This window comes from Bradysia coprophila, unplaced genomic scaffold (assembly GCF_014529535.1).
Source record: "Bradysia coprophila strain Holo2 unplaced genomic scaffold, BU_Bcop_v1 contig_151, whole genome shotgun sequence".
NCBI lineage: Eukaryota > Metazoa > Arthropoda > Insecta > Diptera > Sciaridae > Bradysia > Bradysia coprophila.
The window spans coordinates 2,136,668-2,156,580 of record NW_023503423.1 but is presented as its reverse complement, the minus strand read 5'-3'; the positions used below and the strand labels follow the sequence as shown (position 1 = coordinate 2,156,580).

At 33.7% G+C, this 19,913-nt stretch overlaps 1 protein-coding gene across 1 annotated transcript in view; it reads left to right on the top strand.

Moving 5' to 3' along the window:
• LOC119074382 (protein spitz-like) overlaps nt 1-19,913 on the top strand; it is a 66,003-nt gene that overhangs the window by 23,803 nt on the left and 22,287 nt on the right. The window contains exon 3 of the mRNA XM_037180497.1: nt 1,759-1,845. Within this exon, the coding sequence (XP_037036392.1) occupies nt 1,759-1,845 (87 nt within the window). The remainder of the gene's footprint in view (nt 1-1,758; nt 1,846-19,913) is intronic.

Genomic DNA, 19,913 nt, shown 5'->3' with positions numbered 1-19,913 from the left:
TTTGTGATCGTCTCATTTAAACCAATTAAAATGCGAAAAACGACGACGCAACAAGACCTAACGCAACGTGTTTCTCGCAATCTTTTTTTTGGACTTAATTATTGACGACCTATTAATTCACAACTCAAAAATTGTCCAATCAATTCATTCGTCATTTCCTCTGTTGCATTCCATGTAGCACTAAAATTATCCACCTACCAAACAAGCCAGCCAATCTTTAATACGTGCGTTGACATCCATTCTAAATTACTAATTGCTCCTAAATTATAAATGCGTGCAAACGACTTTGATGACACATATATTCCATTATTCAACCGTACACAAGTCGGTGAATTCTATCATATCTCTAGTGTCCGAATCCATTCAAATTTTGTGTCAAATTTTATGAGCATTTTCCGTGCGTTGGTAAATAGTTTGGCTCTATAAAAGCAACAACAACAACAAAGAAATGAACTCTCCGCTAGAGGCTATAAAGGTTGGCAACAGAATGGTATAATTGGAGTATGGAAGAAATTACATTAAAAATGTCCATCTGGAAATGGCTTTATCAAATTTATAGACATTTCGCGATGATATCATACCAATTTAAAGAGAATGGAAGACTTTTCTTACATTACGCAAAATTGGCCATATTATGTCTCTCGGTTTGTCGTTTTTAAATACGTTCCATAATGATGCCATAGCATACCTATATAGCAGCCAAGCAATTGATAATATCCGTTATTATTGTTTCGTTTGCTTATTTTAATTGTTCCAGATATGATGTGTGTGCTGCTGCTGCAATAAATGTAATTGCTACGAATGAAGTAAGAAATGCGTAACATTTCTCTGTTATAATTCAGTTTTGTGTCGTTTTATTTTACACATTGGTTCTGTGGCTAAGCACGTCATATGTTTAGCATCTTTAGCCTGATTTGATTCTATTAATGCAACACTGTTTTCAGTATATTTACTGGAAATTAGAACGACAGTATCGATTAATCGACCCAGCCTGCAGGTTTTCATTTTGACATTCTTGACGACTAGGGTTCCTCTAATGATAAAGCAGAACCTGCCTCTGTAATGAATAACAAAACAATAGATCTAAAACAGTGCCATTACCTATGAGAATTTTCGTCTTCCTATACGCCTTTTTGACTGTTTATCCAGACTGTCCATCAACACCTGTCGATTCATTTACCGAGTTTACTGTAATTTACAGAAATTTATCGAAATTTACCGGAAATTTACCGAAATTTACCGGAAATTTACCGGAAATTTACCGAAATTTACCGGGAATTTACCTATGATTTACTTAATCATATATGAATGAAATAACTGCACCAATGCGCTTATCACCAACTTCATTCAGAATGAATGTCAAAATCAGGTTTCTGATGTTCAGGCATGATTCCGCTTACCAAAAAAGTACTTCGTGCTTACTTGATATCTCGCTCTCTCTCTCGCTCTCCCGGCTCTCACAAGGAGTACTTTTTGTTGAAGGGAAGCTATACTTAAGGTGCCCCACATGCTTCTACAAGATGTACATCTTTTCTAGCACAATAATGAATGGTTAAACAACTGAAGTAAAAGATTTTTTGTTGATCACTTTACACAATAAAATATCAGATCTTATACCGCGCGATTTCTTGACGTTTCCGAAAGGTTAATGGAAAATTACGTCACGATATGTGTGTTAATTAACAACTGAATCCACATTAGCATGCTTTTACAATCAACATAATTTTAAAAAAATCAAAATTTATTTTATCTTTGCAGGAAGAAGACGAAACCCACGTGAAAAACTCAACAAATTAGTTTCATATGCCTCCGTATTTTTATTATTAACGTTTTTGGGTAGTACAGGTAAGTCGATCATCATCACCATAAGTTTTTTTTTATTTGAATTCGAATTCTAATATCCAACACTGAATGTAGCGAACCTTGAACAGAAAATTATCTTTTTTTATGTATGGAATGAGCAGCGGATTTCATTTATTGTCTCCCAATCGAAGAGGCGTTAAAAATCGTTTCCATTCGCCAATACACTGGCGTTAATGTACACACGCGTTGAAAACAAAAAAAAATGTTTTTTGTTGGGCGTTGTTGTTGTGGCCATTCGCCATTGACATTAACATTGCAATTTTCTTTCATTTTACGCGAGTGTCTAACATTCTTGACCCAGAGAGGAATTAAAAAAGAAGGCAACGTACCAGAAAATGCGAAAAATTTTCAAAAGTTTTTTTTGTTAGTGCTATAAATAGTACAAGGGAAATATCGCTTTGGTGTGGAAGTGGAAAAGAAATGATTGTCTATAAATACTTTCGAGTGTTGTACTGAATTGGATGCCATTGCATTTCTAATTTCTAAAAAAAGAAGAAAAAAAATCTTTTTTTTTTCTTTAATACACTTCGTCGTTTGACAAATTTTTCTTTGAAATTTATTTCGATTTTTTTTTTTGGTTGTTCTTTTATTTTGGCTAGACTTTTTAAATGATATCGCATCTGCCAGTCGCAGCCGAAAAATAATGAATGAAAAATATTGTTCAACTTTCATCTTGTTATAATTGGAGACATTCAAAGAGACATGGCAAAGACGATGTTTTCTTTCTGACGAAAAAATCGGTTTGAATTTTCTTCAAAATCGTTCATCGAAAAAAGGTTTCAATCTAGTACTTCACGTTTATTTAACGCAGAAAGGCTTTCAAAGCGACCTAATTCATGTTTTAAATCTAGTTCTTCATTCGTCACTAACACCCTCTGACAATGATTTCAATGATTTCAACGCAAATATAATTTCTCTAAAAGGTATGCTAACTGAAATATTCACAGGACTAACTCTCGTTCGTTAAGTCCCTTGTAACACTCAAAAGCAGAAGAGATAGCACAAATATGTTTCGTCTCTTAGTTGGCGTTACAATATTGCATGAGTTTCACAACGTGATCTTGGGACTGAAATGCAAGTAGGCTTACATTGTATTACACTTACAGTACTAGAATGGGATGCATTGAACGAAGAAATAATTGAGGAAACAATATTTACTCTACACACGCTGAATGTACTGTCTAAAATTGTAAATTTTCCAGTGATTTCATTCTCCACATTTATTTATTTCGAGTGCTACCTTCGCAAAAATACTTATCACATATTTCTGATCGGTTGACGTCATTTGTATTGACTGTGGTGTATTTCTATCGATTAGCTTCTCTTAAATTTATCGTGTTTGTCCGACCGTTATACAAATATTTAAGAAGGCTAGAAGTTGATGCATTATATATGGGCCATTGAACACCGATATGAACACCGAATTCGATATGTGTACAAAAATGCTACTTCATGTATAAAACTTCATAAGAGCACGGAGAAATTCAGAATTGGCCGAGGTGTAAGGCAGGGTGACACCATTTCACCGAAATTATTCACGGCGATTCTGCAGAGTGTTTTTAGGAAGTTAAACTGGAGTAAAATGGGAATAAAGATAAATGGAGAGTACCTGAGCAATCTCCGCTTCGCTGATGACATTGTACCGATAGCAGCGAATCTAGGTCAGGCTCAGCTTATGCTACAACAGTTAAGTGAAGAGGCAAACAAAGTTGGCCTCAAGATGAACTTATCGAAAACAAAAGTCATGACCAACATCGGGGACGATAGAGAAATCAAAATTGGTGACACTGTCATTGAACGAGTCGACAGCTACGTATATCTAGGACATAAGCTGAAGTTAGGTCTGGACAACCAAACTGCAGAAATAAGACGTAGGATTGGTCTTGCATGGGCAGCGTTCGGAAAACTCAGACTAATTTTCAAAAGCAAAATGAATAATAGTCTGAAACGCAAAGTTTTCGACACTTGTGTCCTTCCAGTGCTCACTTATGGAGCGGAAACGTTAACTTTAACGAAAGCATCCGAAGAAAAATTGAGAGTGACACAAAGAGCCATGGAACGGAGTATGCTTGGAATAACACTCAGAGACAGAATGACGAATCAATGGATTCGACAACAAACCAGGGTCGTTGATGTCATGGAAAGAATAGCATCTCTGAAATGGAGCTGGGCGGGACATATTGCAAGAAGGACAGACGAACGTTGGACCAAAAAGATCATGAACTGGCGACCATATAAAAGACGAGCTATAGGTAGACCACCAGAGAGATGGACAAACGGAATTAAGAATATTGCAGGTACAAACTGGCAGCAAATGGCAATGGATCGTACGAAATGGAAAGAAGTTGGAGAGGCCTACATCCAGCAGTGGATAGAAACAGGCTGAAAAAGAAGAAGAAGAAGATTGAACACCGATAAATGTGATATTTGCAGCTTTCCTTGGGAATTACCCTTCAATATGCTTCTTCAGTTCACTTATCTTGATATGGTGGAATTTTAGTGCATTTGGACGAGATGGCATGGTTTTTATAGTTTTGTCTTCTTTCTAACTGTCTGTTTCTGGTAAATGTATTTAACAAAGCTACTGAAATTTACATTATTTCCGCAAATTTACTGGAAGTTTCCGGTAAATTTCCAATACATTTCCAATAAATTTACTGTAAATTTTCCGATAAATTTCCGGTAAATTTTCGATAAATTTCCGTTCAACTTGTAGTAAATAGAGAACGTTAGCTACACGGCCGCTAACGCTAATTTCCAACGCTAAAACCCCCAGTAACTCTAAAATCAACGGTAATGCCGTTAAAATTCCGATAAATTTCCGATAAATTTTCGGTAAATTTCCGATAAATTTTCGACTAGACCCTGGAATGTTAAGTAAAGTTTTGACTTCAAGTTAACTTTCAGCATCCAACACCGAGATTTTCGCAATCATTCGATTTTGCAAAAGTTTAACTTGTTATTCACAACGACATATCCAAACATATCCGCAGATAAACTGCTCAACTGTCTGTTATTGCTAAGCTCAACACTTTGCAACAATCTAACTTTTCTGAAAATATTGCATTCGAGTCTGAGTAAGCAATATTCGCCGTCCGCAAAACCATATAGGTATATTCACACTAAACTGCTTGCGTTTTATAGAAGACAAACCCACCCAACAAAACCAATCAGTCAACAACTATTTTGTCTACAAAATGTTTATTTGTTGCATATGCCAAATAGTTTAGGATCTCCGGTTTCCGTCTCGATCCCGAAAAGTGAATTAAATAAAATAAATCATCAACAAAACACGCATAATACACATGTGCCACCACACATGAATGGTGGTATGTAACATTACGTGCAATTTTACCATGTTAGTTAAGAAAGATAGACATGAGATCATGATCGGTAAAAGACGAGCTAATTCAATAAATGAATAGCGTTTTCACTATGCGTCGAGCGTAAAGAAATAGTAACGTGCCTTTGATCGTATTTTCGCGTACAGCAACAGTCACCGAAAAAAGCAATCGAAAAGCACCCAATTGTCCCGAATTAAAGTGAATGAAATTGAATGAAAATAGAAAGGAAAAAGCGAACGAGATTTTTTTTCGTTCGTTCGTATTATTTGCATTGTTTGACTTTTTAATTATTTTTTTTTTGGTTCTGTTTTGCTAAAATGGTCATTGATCTGAGTGTTCAGATCACTGGTAATACGGTGTCTGTCTGTGTTTCATGTAAAAGAAAAGAAACGAAAGAAAAAAAAATTGGTTAGCGTTCGTTCGTTCATTCATTCATTTGCATATTGGATGAGTATAGGAAGTGAAATTTAATTTGAACTAATTGAGATTAATGGTACAGTATAATAATACGTGAATCAGCATCAAACTGAATGCATTTTTATGGATCGGAAAAGTAATGGACGATCTTTCATATGGTCGATTAAATTGTAATATTTTCCTCCAACTAAAACTGAAATGAACGGTGTTTCGTTCATTGTCGAGTTTCCTTGTGGCAAATATACTGTTTTGTCAAGGACTGCGACGGCTTATACGGTCTAATGCTTATGTTAGGCCTTTGGTTTAAGTTTACCGAACTTTTCTCGAATTTACCGAAATTTTTCGAAAATCTACCAAAACGTAGCATGAATTTACCGAAGTATTGAAATTTACTGAATTTTACAGACAATTCGTCAAATTCACTGAATGTTACCGAAATTTACCGAAATATTGAAATTTACTGAATTTAACAGACAATTCACCGAAATCTACTGAATTTTATCGACAATTTACCGAAATTTATCGACAATTTACCGAAATTTACAGACAGTTTACCGAAAAATGTAATTTACTGAATTCTACAGACAATTCCCCGAAATTTACTGAATTTTACCGAAATTTATCGACGTATCGAAATATGTAATTTACTGAATTTAACAGATAATTCACCGAAATTTACTGATTTTAACCGAAAATTTATCGAAATTTACAGACAATTTACCGAAAAATGTAATTTACTGAATTCTACAGACAATTCCCCGAAATTTACTGAATTTCATCGATAATTTACCGAAATTTACCGAAATATTGAAATTTACTGAATTTTACAGACAATTCACCGAAATTTTCTGAGCTTTTATCGATAATTTATCGACATTTTACCGAAATATTGAAATTTACTGAATTTTACAGACAATTTGCTGAAATTTTCTGAGATTTTATCGATAATTTATCGACATTTTACCGAAATATTGAAATTTACTGAATTTTACAGACAATTCGCCGAAATTTTCTGAGATTTTACTGAAATTTACTGAATTTTCCCGACAATTTACCGAAGATTTGCCGAATTTATGTCTCGATATTTTCAGTAAATTCCGTAAATTTTAGTAAATTTCGGCTTCTTTGCTTATGATACGTATAGTTTCTGTTCATCTGTTCACAATACTAATGGCTTGTGAGACCATTTAACTTCAAAGTTACAGACCACCCTTCTAACCCTGAAGTAACAGAACTTGCTCTGTTTTATGTCAAGACCTCTTGCTGCAAAATATGAGTCTCACACAAAGTAAATTCATATTTTTCGCTGAGGTCCATGGGTTAGGACCATTGGTCCTTTCTACGACCATGTACTCTTTACGCCAATCCACAATCTGTTTCGCCAGGCTCTGCACCATTATTTCTTCCATACCTTTACCGTATTCGACTTATAACCATGTCAAGTTTGCCGCAATGAAACAATCCATTAGCTGGGATAATTACATACTTCACGTTAACATACAAATAATTCTTGTAAATAAAAAGAATTACAAATTGACATGTGGATGTGTGTCTGCTCCGGTTTGGTTACAGATGAGTTTATTTGTTTTGTACTTGCTAACCAACGAGATATATAATTTAAAGAATGAAAAGAACCACAACCAAATTCCCACATGCTTTGTTTCACAAAATTATCATTTTGAACAAACGAAAAGATAAGAAAAAAATTGGGTTAGCCGTTGCTTTTCGAGCACATAATGATCTCAAGAACATCTCGAAATTAGAAGTTACCAAATTAACAAAATATCTGACTCACTTTTGCACCTACTACCTCATTACTTCGCTCTTTAATTCAAGATTCCATGTCAACGGTATACACAATTGCAATATCAAATCAATTACAAACTCGAACGATCACACACATGTCATTACACCGGTAATCCGATTCCGTCGCAGTGACAATATGAATTTTTGTATCGAAAAACGTGTCATATTTCACATTTTAAAAAGCTGTTTAGCAAATTCGTTTTTCGCATTTAAAGTTTGAAGATCATAAAAAGACAAGGTGCGAAAGATGTCGTCAGATCAGTAGAAATGACGGTAGTGGTACACCTTTCCACTCTAAAAAAAAATAAGAAAAGAAACAGAACGACAAAGTGTGTTGCATCTGGAAAAAATATGATAAAATAACAACAGTCGTCCGATGAATAAAACATCCTCTGAACCGCCTGCAATTTCTACGGATTTAAATAAAAACGTGAATTCTTAAGCTAGAGATTTTTATATTGAAACTATATTTTGATTGAAGTCAATATTTAATCTAAAAGAAAATAATAAAATGCTAACCAGTCACAGTCGTATAGCAAAGCAGAATTAAATTAGCACATAACCTACACACAATCCATTCAAATTGTAATAAAAGTTTGGCTTTAAAAATTTAATTTATTTTTGAGCGAGTCAGTTTATAACACTGAGTCCATTGTTTCGACCATCCACACTGCACGGCGTTATGTATTTAATGAAAGGTAAAGGATGAACGTGAAGCGTAAGGTGGGTGAGATAGTGAAACGGTGTGATTGTTATTACGACTGTCCGTGAAACTGAGAAACACAGTTGCGAAAGCTACAGACAGTAGACATTTTACTGTGTAAGTGGTAAAAACATATTCAGAACCGATTCAACAAATCTATTACTTCACGTAATAATACCACCTTTTATACAATAATTTAACTTCAGCCACAAACAAAGTCAAATTGACTTTGTCACGAAAAGAATATATTTAATCGCTTTGTCCATACTACAACATTATCATCCATTTGCAGTAGTTGCACAACGATTTCTTGGGATCATGAAAACGAAGTGATAATTAGTCCATGTCGATTACAAAATTTATCCTTGCACTGACAATCATGTCATCAGTTTACTGCTGTCAAAGCTGTTACTTCTTTTATCCAAAGCACTTTCAAAAGATTGGTGCTAAATCTATTACTTCATAGGCTTGGCATACAGTTTTATGTATACATGGGCTCATTTTCCACGGCTCACTGTCAATTTTGTCGTTATTGTGGATAGCAGATGAAATCCGACGATGTTTTTATTAAATAATTCAGCAACACTACAATACTCGTATGGGATCTTACGGTCAATGACCAAGCCATTGTGATTAGCTGTGACTTTAATTACAAATAATCATCGGCGAACTAACCTTTCTTTATGGAATTCCGATTCCGACGTTGTATACCCATAATCTGTAACAATTTCCAAAAACTCAAACCGTAGAAGTACAAGTCGAAGAATGAAAACGAAATAAAAGATCTTTCAGCCGAACTCATCGAATTTTGTATAATAAAATGTTTATATTAATTTCACGTTTTGATTGAAGATTAATTGATTTGATTTTCTTAAAATATATTTCGTGTTTTTTTCGGGCATTTTATTCTGTTTGTGTTTGATGAAATTATGTTTAAATATTTGTATTAAACGAATCATCGTCGAAACTTTTCTCACATCGGTAAAGTTCAGTTGGGAATAGGTTCTCGGCTGTTGTTGTTTTGTTTCTTCTTTTTTTTTCTCGTTTATATTATTATTTATATACTCAATTCTTTTCATCATTGTCGGTTTCGGTTTCATAATTAGATTTAGTTTTTTAAAAAAATCCGACTTCTTCGTTTCGTTAATATGCTACACAGATTCTAAAATGTTCATATTACGTAAATAATTCAGTATCAAAACTAACGAATGAGAGTAAGAAGAAGAAGGAAAAAAAAATTAGAAAAAATTGGCTGTTACACATCTGTGGTAATGGTGTGATCGATTTGTATTTTAAATAATTTGATATCTCCGAATGATGTTAAATAAACAATTTCGTTCGAATATTTATGAACGAAACATTTCAACTTATAGAAACTCTACTTTAGTATTCTGCTGTCGACAATGTTGACAAAAATAAGCGATTAACTCCACAGCAAATTGAATTTTGGTTCAAATGAACTAATCATTTACATGCTGCATGCGTCGTAAGTCTCGTTTTCGTGTGTTTATTGACCTCGGCTTCGCCTCGAATCAACAAAATGCACACTAAAGCTTTACTTTTTATCTCTTGTTATGTTAATGACTATTACAATGACAAGAGATAAAAAGACGAAAAGTAGAGCTTTAGTGTGCATTTTGTTAATCCGAGGCGAAGCCGAGGTCAATAAACACACGAAAACGAGACTTTTGATTTTGATTATTTTTATCTCGAGTTATGTAAACGATTTTTCCTACTTTTCAATTTTTTTCCCGAGTTATGTTATGGATTTTGCATGCTTTTGTTATACCTAGGGTCGAAAGTGGCTTATTATACACATAAGAAAAACAAGAAAATTGGTTTAAGTTTCAAAATCCATTACTTAGCTCAGGATAAAAGTTGAAAAGTAGAGTTTTCGTGTGAATTTTATTGATCCGAGGCGAAGCCGAGGTCAATAAACACACTAAAACGAGACTCGTCACACAGATGAAGTAACAGATTTTGTTGAGATTCGCCTGACGTTTCTAACGGATGAATAATTGGAACTGAAAAGCTAACAGAAGTGAAGCAGTTTGCTAGTTAGGAACAGACTTCGAGTTCACAAAAATCAGTACTACTAAACGGGGACGAGGAGTAGTGTCACAATTTCAGTCTAAGTCCTGGTTTATACATCAAGCGAAAATAAAAATTGGTCAGAAATTGTATGGACAGCTAAACAGTGCGATTTTTTCTGTAAATTTAGCGAAATTATCCAAATACTACTTCTAGATTTGCATCTCAAACTTTCATGTCTCTTTCGTATGCCATGCCACTTTACACCACTGATTCCCGATGGCGAACACCAATTAACATAAAATTACGTTAATATGACATCAGATATTATAAGCTGAACGAGAACATACTTTCGATGACTATCTAAAACGACGAAAAAAGTCAGGTGTAAAACTGACAAAAAACCTTTCATAAAAAAAATGTTTTTTGTTGCAGACGAAAAAAAATTCGATAATAATCACAATCAAGTACAACATTTTAATAAATAAAAAAAATCGAAAGAAAAAAATAAGGAGAAAAAAAACCACACCACCGAACGTTCAATGTATCGAAAATAAAAGCTCGCGATTACAAAAGAGAAATGAAAAGTGTCATGCGGTCAATGGGAAATAAGATATCGATGAATATTGTGTGTGTAATCGGTCTGATGTGTATCCATATTGTGTTTTACAAATGCGGCCACCACCAAACATCAGAATTTTAGCTGTTGTATTGTTGTAATACTACTTGATCCCTATGGCAGCGGGTCGATAGATCGTCCATATGGCGTTATTTTCAACAAATTAGATTTGTTATAGACATTTTAATACGTAAAAGTGTATAACAGCGAGCCGGCAAAAAGGAATTAAATTCTTTTTTTTTCTTTCGAAATGTTTTTGCGTTCCTCTTTTTCTCTTTTGTGTAGAACCTACAGTAAGTTTCACTCAATGAGAAAAGATTAATTACGATGAGTGATGGGTCTACCAACAGACTGACATTTGAATTTCGTGATTTTGGTTGGATTTTGATTATACTCCTGAATTTACAGTTTGTACTTGAACGCTTCGAAAATTCATTACTTCGTCATGTGTAAGAATATTCCAATTGACACGTAATAAATTAATCGAATGTTTTTGGCGACATATTTTTAGAGAGCAGTTCGTACGTACGCCTCCATGTCTTGTTATAAAAAAATTGATTTTCTTTCTTTTGAGAAAAACTCTCAAAAATTTCCTTTTGCCAAAGTTGACACGGTGGACTGGACACCTTACCTGACACTAATTGTTAACTTCACACCAGGCTCTAAAAATTGTTACAAAAATTCATTTTTTAAGAGATTTTAAAAGATTTTAAACCTAAAATGTCCTTAAAACTCCTAAAGAAATTGTTCTAAAAAATGTGTTCAAAATAGGGTAACCGAAAGACATCCTCACAGCTCTTCCCGGCAATAAATTGGAATAGGGAACAGACCATTTGTACAGAAAGTACTCTTCTGCTTGATTAGTATGAATACTCTGGTGCAGTAAACCAAACCGAAACATATGATTGTGATCAACGTTTATTAAACGTGTTTTTGGACTTTGATGATAATTATTACGCTGCACCATAAAATCAACCAGAAACACAGGCACCCTTAAAATAGACTTTATTGGTTTATAATTTGTCAGTTACATGGTTCTTTATGTATGGATCTAAATAACATCCACTCTCGATCGAATGAATACCGTTTCCGAAATAAAATAAAAACAAAAACACAAAATCTATAAAGTTGTGCGCTACTAATTATACCTACGTTTTGTTGAAGGAAGAAAATTGAGATTGAGACAATTCATATTCCATTCTGAGTAACTTACGTTTAATGTTTCTGTCGTGTGTATTTATACAAAATTTAATTTTTGTTTAACGTATCATGTGCCGGTTTGATATAATGCGGCGGTCTTTTTGGTTAAAATTGAAATATTTTTTTTTTTAGTATTTAAAGGTAGTAATGTGTGGAGTCATAAAAATTAATGATTTCGCTTTAAAATGTTCATTTGAAACATAAACATTTTAATTAGTTCAATAATAATAAAAGCTCGAAATGGAATGAATAATTATAAATCAATTGGGCTGGGTGCTTGTATTTATAGAGGACGGGATATATTTAGTGTTTTTCGTATGAAACACAGAACAAGCAGGCACGTCGGTTACTTGAGTACACTGTCACAGTTGAGGTCAAAAAACAGGCTTTTCTCTATGTCATAGTGACGTTTAAAACGTCAAACGAAAATAAATTTACGAAGTAGTGAAAAAATCGTTTAAAGTGGCTTCACAGTCATCCGTTTTGCCTCCATGTACATGACACGTGACATTTCATCATGTGCTAAATTGTTTGAAATGTCAACTGTGGCGTACACGCAGGCAAAACTGATGACTGTAAATCCAGACCTAGGCGTGATTTCCACTTACAAGAAACCACTCAAATTAGCTGAACCACTCCTCTTTTCTATTCTTTAAATAAATTTAATTTATTTTGTTTTACGTTTAAAACGTCTATTTGACATATGGAAAAGACTGACTTTTGATTCCAACTGTCAGATTAATCAGCGTGCTAAGCTGTTTAGTCGGAGTCTTTATAATTCCTCAAAATCTGTTGTCACAGTTACCAGAATCTTTTGCAAATTACCATGTGGCAGAGTGAATAGCCGGGTACACTCAGATCCCGCTTGATAAAAGCACATTTTAAATCAATTCCTTTATTGTCCTTCACTGCCTGACACGAAAAATTCTAGGGACGATCTAATGAGTGCAGCATAGCCATGTGTATACTTGAAACTTTCGACAAATTTTGAATCTAGTAGAGTGGTGACTTTCACGGAATTGTAACTATCTATGACATTGTAGCTTTGGAAACAGTTGCCATGGAAACAGTTCGAGAAGCGATGTAGAGACAGACAGTAACCCTATCCACGGTTTCCACTACCATTTAACATAAAATCAACTTCAATGAAATGTGACCACACCGGCACTCCATAATGATGTATGTGGAATCATTAACTTGTTTTCTACATAAAAACAGTACCGAAAAACCATCTATAGCAATGAAAGTACATAACTATACTCCCGAGCTAATACACCAAAAACTCACATTTTTATTCGTTTTGTTCGTGTCTCGTTTGGTGGAAATTAAATAATTTTGCGTGCCATGGCATACTGCTGACTTTGTAAGCTAATTCCAAGAGGAAAATAAAAATGCCGCACATATACAATTAGAACACTGCCCAGCTTTTTCTTCACTCTTTTTTTTCGGTGAGTGTGTGTTATATTCACTTTATCAACTGTACAACATATTAGAAAATATCCAACAGAAATATTTAAATGAGCTTTAATGTCTTTTGTATTTATGCTCTCGGTTCGGTTCCAAGAAATATAATAAAAGTTTGTATGAGTTGGCCATCGCACCAGTTTGGCATAAAATTACCTTACGTTTTGCAATTTACATGATAGCATCGACGTTTTTTTTTCTCTTGTTTTTTTCGCTAATTAGATTAACATTTAATTGCGGTTTTACAGTCGGCTGTAACCTTTTTCGGTACTCGAAAGAAACATATCATTTCCATGTAACTTCTCGACAATTGAAGACAGACTTTTTTGAACCGTAATGATAAATTGGCAAAATTTCGTTAAATTTCGAAAATTTCGTTAATTTTTCAAAAATTCGTCAAACTCACACATAATAGGCAAGGTCTGCACCAGTTACACAAAAGTGCGATAACTAAGATTTTACGGCTTTTTGTAGAGTAACAATATACCTCGAGAGAGTCAAATAGGCCCTTAGCCAGCCCTTGCGGTGCAGATACTTTAGAGGGGGCGAGATGCCAAAAAATCTATTTTTTCATTGGAAAAATTGAATACATTGGGACCCAGCCCGCCTGGTTGCAGGTATGGAAAAGGCTGCAGTATAACGAAAGGTTTCTATAACAACCATCTCTTCTGAGACCACTTCTCAAGAGTTCAAAATTGTTAAGTTTTAACTTTTCGCAATTTAAATCTTCCTAAAAGTCGAAATTCTCATTGCATATCCCTTGTTCTTCTCGATTCCGCACGCCAATAGTTTAAGCTAAATGAAGAACATTGCTGGTCAATGGCATTGCATAAAATGACACTGGGTGAATGGCCCTTAAACTCTAATTTATCAATTTTTCGGAATTCTTTTACCGAACATTTACAAGTACACGACCACGACCCGTGTGTATTGTGTACGTACGCGCTAAGCGAAACAAGAAAAACAAATAATTATATGTCCATTATCTAACACAACTTCTCGTGCGTATTTGGCTTATTTAAAATAAATTAGCTGCATAACGTTTTACTTGTAACAACAAGACGGTGAACAGCAACAATACTTATTGTAACAAAAGAAAATTTACATTTTAACATTCAACCATTGACCAATTAGACTATTTTTGGCCATCATGTAATCGCGATTTTAACATAACGAAACGGTATTGTAGTACAGCAATGAGCAACCAAACCAATTTCAATTCGTTCATTTGTCTACTTAAACAATTATGTGGTATGTTCAAATGAGAGATTTCCGTATGCTGATAAGATCGACTATATCTTTCTCCGAGCATAATGTGGTCCATTCCCATATGCATCGTATTGTAAACAATAAAATGAAATGAACACAGAGAACAAGCTCGAACAAGCACAAGTTCGTTTCCGAACGAAAACACAATTAAGATCAGCTGCTTGTTTACAAAAAGATGTCGGTCGGTTACTGTTGGCCTCGACAGAAATTACAAAACAATCCGGTCGAACGAATAATCACATCGAAAAGCACATTTGAACGATAGGAGAAGTTAGTGATCCGCTCTATCGTGGTATATTATTGTGGTAAAGTTTTCCGGTAATCTACGGAAGTTTAACGAAAATTTACTGAAGTTTACCAAAATTTACCTGATTTTAACGAAACTTTACCAGAAATTTATTGAAGTTTACCAACATTTACCTGATTTTAACGAAACTTTACCAGAAATTTATTGAAGTTTTCCAAAATTTACCGAAACTTTACCGTAATTTAACAGAAATTTACTGAATTTTTCCAAAATTTTCCGGAATTTAACGAAACTTTACCAGAAATTTATTGAAGTTTTCCAAAATTTACAGAAATTTAACGAAACTTTACCGTAATTTACTGAATTTTTCCAAAATTTAACGAAAGTTTTCCAAAATTTACAGAAATTTAACGAAACTTTACCAGAAATTTACTGAAGTTTACCAACATTTACCTGATTTTAACGAAACTTTACCAGAAATTTATTGAAGTTTTCCAAAATTTACCGAAACTTTACCGTAATTTAACAGAAATTTACTGAATTTTTCCAAAATTTGCCGGAATTTAACGAAACTTTACCAGAAATTTATTGAAGTTTTCCAAAATTTACAGAAATTTAACGAAACTTTACCGTAATTTACTGAATTTTTCCAAAATTTAACGAAAGTTTTCCAAAATTTACAGAAATTTAACGAAACTTTACCAGAAATTTACTGAATTTTTCCAAAATTTGCCAGAATTTAACGAAACTTTACCAGAAATTTATTGAAGTTTCCCAAAATTTATCGGAATTTAACGAAACTTTACAGTAATTTACTGAATGTTACCAAAATTTACCTGATTTTAACTAAACTTTACCAGAAATTTATTGAAGTTTTCCAAAATTTACAGAAATTTAACGAAACTTTACCGTAATTTACTGAATTTTTCCAAAATTTAACGAAACTTTACCGTAATTTACCAGAAATTTACTGAATTTTTCCAAAATTTACCGGAATTTAACGAAACTTTACCAGAAAAGTTTCCCAAAATTTACCGGAATTTAACGAAACTTTACCGTAATTTGCCAGACATTTACTGAATTTTTCCAAAAATTTACTGGAATTTAACGAAACTTTATCAGAAATTTATTGAAGTTTTCCAAATTTTACCGAAATTTAACGAAACTTTACCGTAATTTGCCAGACATTTACTGAATTTTACCAAAACTTATCGGAATTTAACGAAACTTTATCAGAAGTTTACTGAAGTTTACCAAAATTTACCTGATTTTAACGAAACTTTACAAGAAATTTATTGAAGTTTTCCAAAATTTACAGAAATTTAACGAAACTTTACCGTAATTTACTGAATTTTTCCAAAATTTAACGAAACTTTACCGTAATTTACCAGATATTTACTGAATTTTTCCAAAATTTACCGTAATTTAACGAAACTTTACCAGAAATTTATTGAAGTTTCCCAAAATTTACCGGAATTTAACGAAACTTTACAGTAATTTACTGAATGTTACCAAAATTTACCTGATTTTAACGAAACTTTACCAGAAATTTATTGAAGTTTTCCAAAATTTACAGAAATTTAACGAAACTTTACCGTAATTTACTGAATTTTTCCAAAATTTAACGAAACTTTACCGTAATTTACCAGAAATTTACTGAATTTTTCCAAAATTTACCGGAATTTAACAAAACTTTACTAGAAATTTATTGAAGTTTCCCAAAATTTACCGGAATTTAACGAAACTTTACTGTAATTTACCAGAAATTTACTGAATTTTTCCAAAATTTGCCGGAATTTAACGAAACTTTATCGTAATTTACTGGAAATTTACTGAAGTTTTTCAAAATTTACCGAAACCTATTTCGCATACGAGTCTAATGAACCGAACAATTAAACATGTCTGTTTCCAGCATGCTTGCTGTTCGGACGAACGATATTTCATCTCTATCGAAAACCACTCATGAAATGAAAATGAAAACATTTTGCACCTCCTATAATGTTCTGCTGTATTTTTTCTCGCAGCATCTTCCTTCAAAGCTGAAAACATTTTTCCCGAAAAATGTGCATTCACGACATCTATGGACATGACGGCATTTAACACATTCAAATACGTTCAATACGAACCAATTTTAATAAAAATTGTTCACCGAATAAATTATGTCCATGAAATGAAACAGGATGTTGACAGGAGACGGCTGCAATTTTCCGTTCTTCACTCTTAAAATGGAACATTACAACCAGAGGAAGAAAAAAAAAAGATTTTTAAAGGACCGGTGTTTATTATTTGAAAATATGGTTAATGGGTACCCCGAAATTAAGTAATTTTTTTTTTTGCTTGCTCTCTTTTCCTTAAACATTCGACAGATCCATATGTACCTCTTATTATATATACCCACGTGTATGTGCTCTGTATTTGTACAAGACGATTTTTTTTCCATTGAGTGGTTGTTTCTGAATAATGCGTATGCTTAAGTAAATATAGCTCACCGAAAACGATTTTTTTTGTTGTTGTTGCTTCCATTCTTCCTATAATGCACCAGCAAACGTTTTTTTTTTTAGTTGATCCTCCTTTTAAGGATATTTGATTAACAAAATTTTTATTAAGATGATGCCAACCGTCGTCGTTTGTGCACATGCCAAATATTATGCAAACAGAATAGGAGATTGAAATGTGCCAGTCTGTTGTTATGTATAATGAAATGATGTGTATAGGGTGCAATATGCGTGAATTGTGTTGTGGTATTTAATGCGTCTGTTAAATGTTACGGCACACGCCAACTTGAAGTTATCAAATAGATTAATGTTATACGGCTGGAAGCTATGGGCCGGGGTTTGTTGTAGGATTGTAAATGTATAAACGGTGGATTTGTTCCGGTGGTCCCTTTTAGATATTAAAAATATATTTTGACGAGTGTCAAATGTGACGAGCCAAGGAGTTAAGGACTTCAGGTAGATCTTCGGTTCGATTTTAATTTCTCATGTCGCATCGTAGATGTTCATGCATTAAAGGTGTTTTATCAGAAATAAATTTAAAAATCTCAATTATCACCCCGAGCAATTTGTTTTTATTTATAATTATTCTTCCAAATTTCTGTGCCTTTCAAAATTTCGTTCCAATTGAAAAAAGAAAGAAAAATGTTTGACTGAGAAACGATTCATTTCTAGCAATTCATACCATCCAAACTTAAACAGTTCTGTCTGGTTCACACACTACAATTTGATTAATTCATCACCTGTCACAGTCAATAATATTTAAAACGGTTTTTGCACTACATGAGGTCTCAATTCAGTTGTAAATTAAATTAACGATAGGTGCGCAATACGTCTTGCCATTAGCTAATATTGTGAAGCCATCATCGATAGAATTCTTGATGGCAGCAACTAATAAATCGATCTTTGAATCTGTATTCGGGTGCCCTTTCTGTCAAAATTATAGATGCTCACTCTAAGTTTACTGTGTAGGCATAATTATGATCAACTAATCAGGTTAGTTATGTGACAGTTGGGATCAAAAGTCGGTTTTCGTCCTCATTCAAATTGACGTTTTAAACGTCAAATGAAAATAGATTTACGAAGTGGTCTCACATTTGCGCAAAGAATGTGGTAAAATGTGACTCTATATCGTTCAGTAAATGGGCATTAACTGTCACATTTAAACGGAACGGATAAATATAAAGAAAAGTAGCTGTTGATGAGAGCGGCACAATAATCATAATTACGTAAATGTGAACTCGGTATATATAGCAATGCTCATCATCAACACTCTCCGATAATATGCATAAAGATGACATTTTAGTCCAATGCAAATGTCTGTTTGTAATTTTACTGTAACATTACAACCAATTTATACATATAAGGTGTTGTCGAAGTAATATCTCGTGTTAAAAATTCCCAAGCGTACATTAAACGTACAAAAAAAGAACTCGGAAAATTATTAGATTTGAACTCTGTGATGTGATGTGCGTTCGGCTCAGTTGTAGCCCATTACCGTTCAACTGATGGTAATTTTTCACTGACGGTTAAAATATGGGATGGATTGAGGAAGTCGTGTAGATCGTTGTTTGTGTTGTCACATCATCATTAATTAGTTACCAGAGCTGGTTAGGATTTGGAGCTGGTTTATTCATTATTAAATCGGTGACTTCTGTTGCTTGAACTGTTTTTTTAGATGTAGATGATGTAGATGCTATTTGCTCTCGGGTACAAATAGCCTAAGATACACTATTTTCGGGCAATTGTTCCAACACACAATTATTAGGTCACGCTGTACAAGGAATATTCAAGGCTCACGTTCATGTAGTGTCCCGTTTGACAAGTGGATCGCCACCGGTTTTGTTTTTACACGTTTCCATATGTGTTGTTGTAGAAATCAAGGCTTTTATAGAAGCTTCCGCTGATTGCTCGGGAATAAGGACTTCACCTTGCACAAATTAAAGACCTTGGAGTATTTGACCTGCAATATCTGCAACATGAAAAAACTAAACTTCAAAAAAAAAAACTCAAACCTAGTGCTTGCACCTAAGTAATAAACACGTATTAGGCGAGTCTCGAGGAAGTATGGAAAAATGCATATGAAAAAATAGGAAGTTCAATTAAAGTCAATAGTTTTGAAGAGATCATATGTGACAGTTTGGATCCAAAGACGGTCTTTACCATCTGTCAAAGTGACGTTTCAAACGTCAAACGAAAACGATTAGTCATACATGCTTCAGATACGAAGCCCTTACCAATTGTCTACATAGAATGATATTAAACACCGAGATGGTCAGTTCGATTGCTCGATTCATTCCATTCATAGTCGAAAATTGAGAATGCAACATTTCGACTTGACGTGAAATGACAATACAAAAATATTACGCGGTCATAAATTTGCTGGTGTAGTCATTGGAACGTTGCATTTACTACATTAATGTATAATTCTCGTCTCTTATGCAATTTTCACATGTAA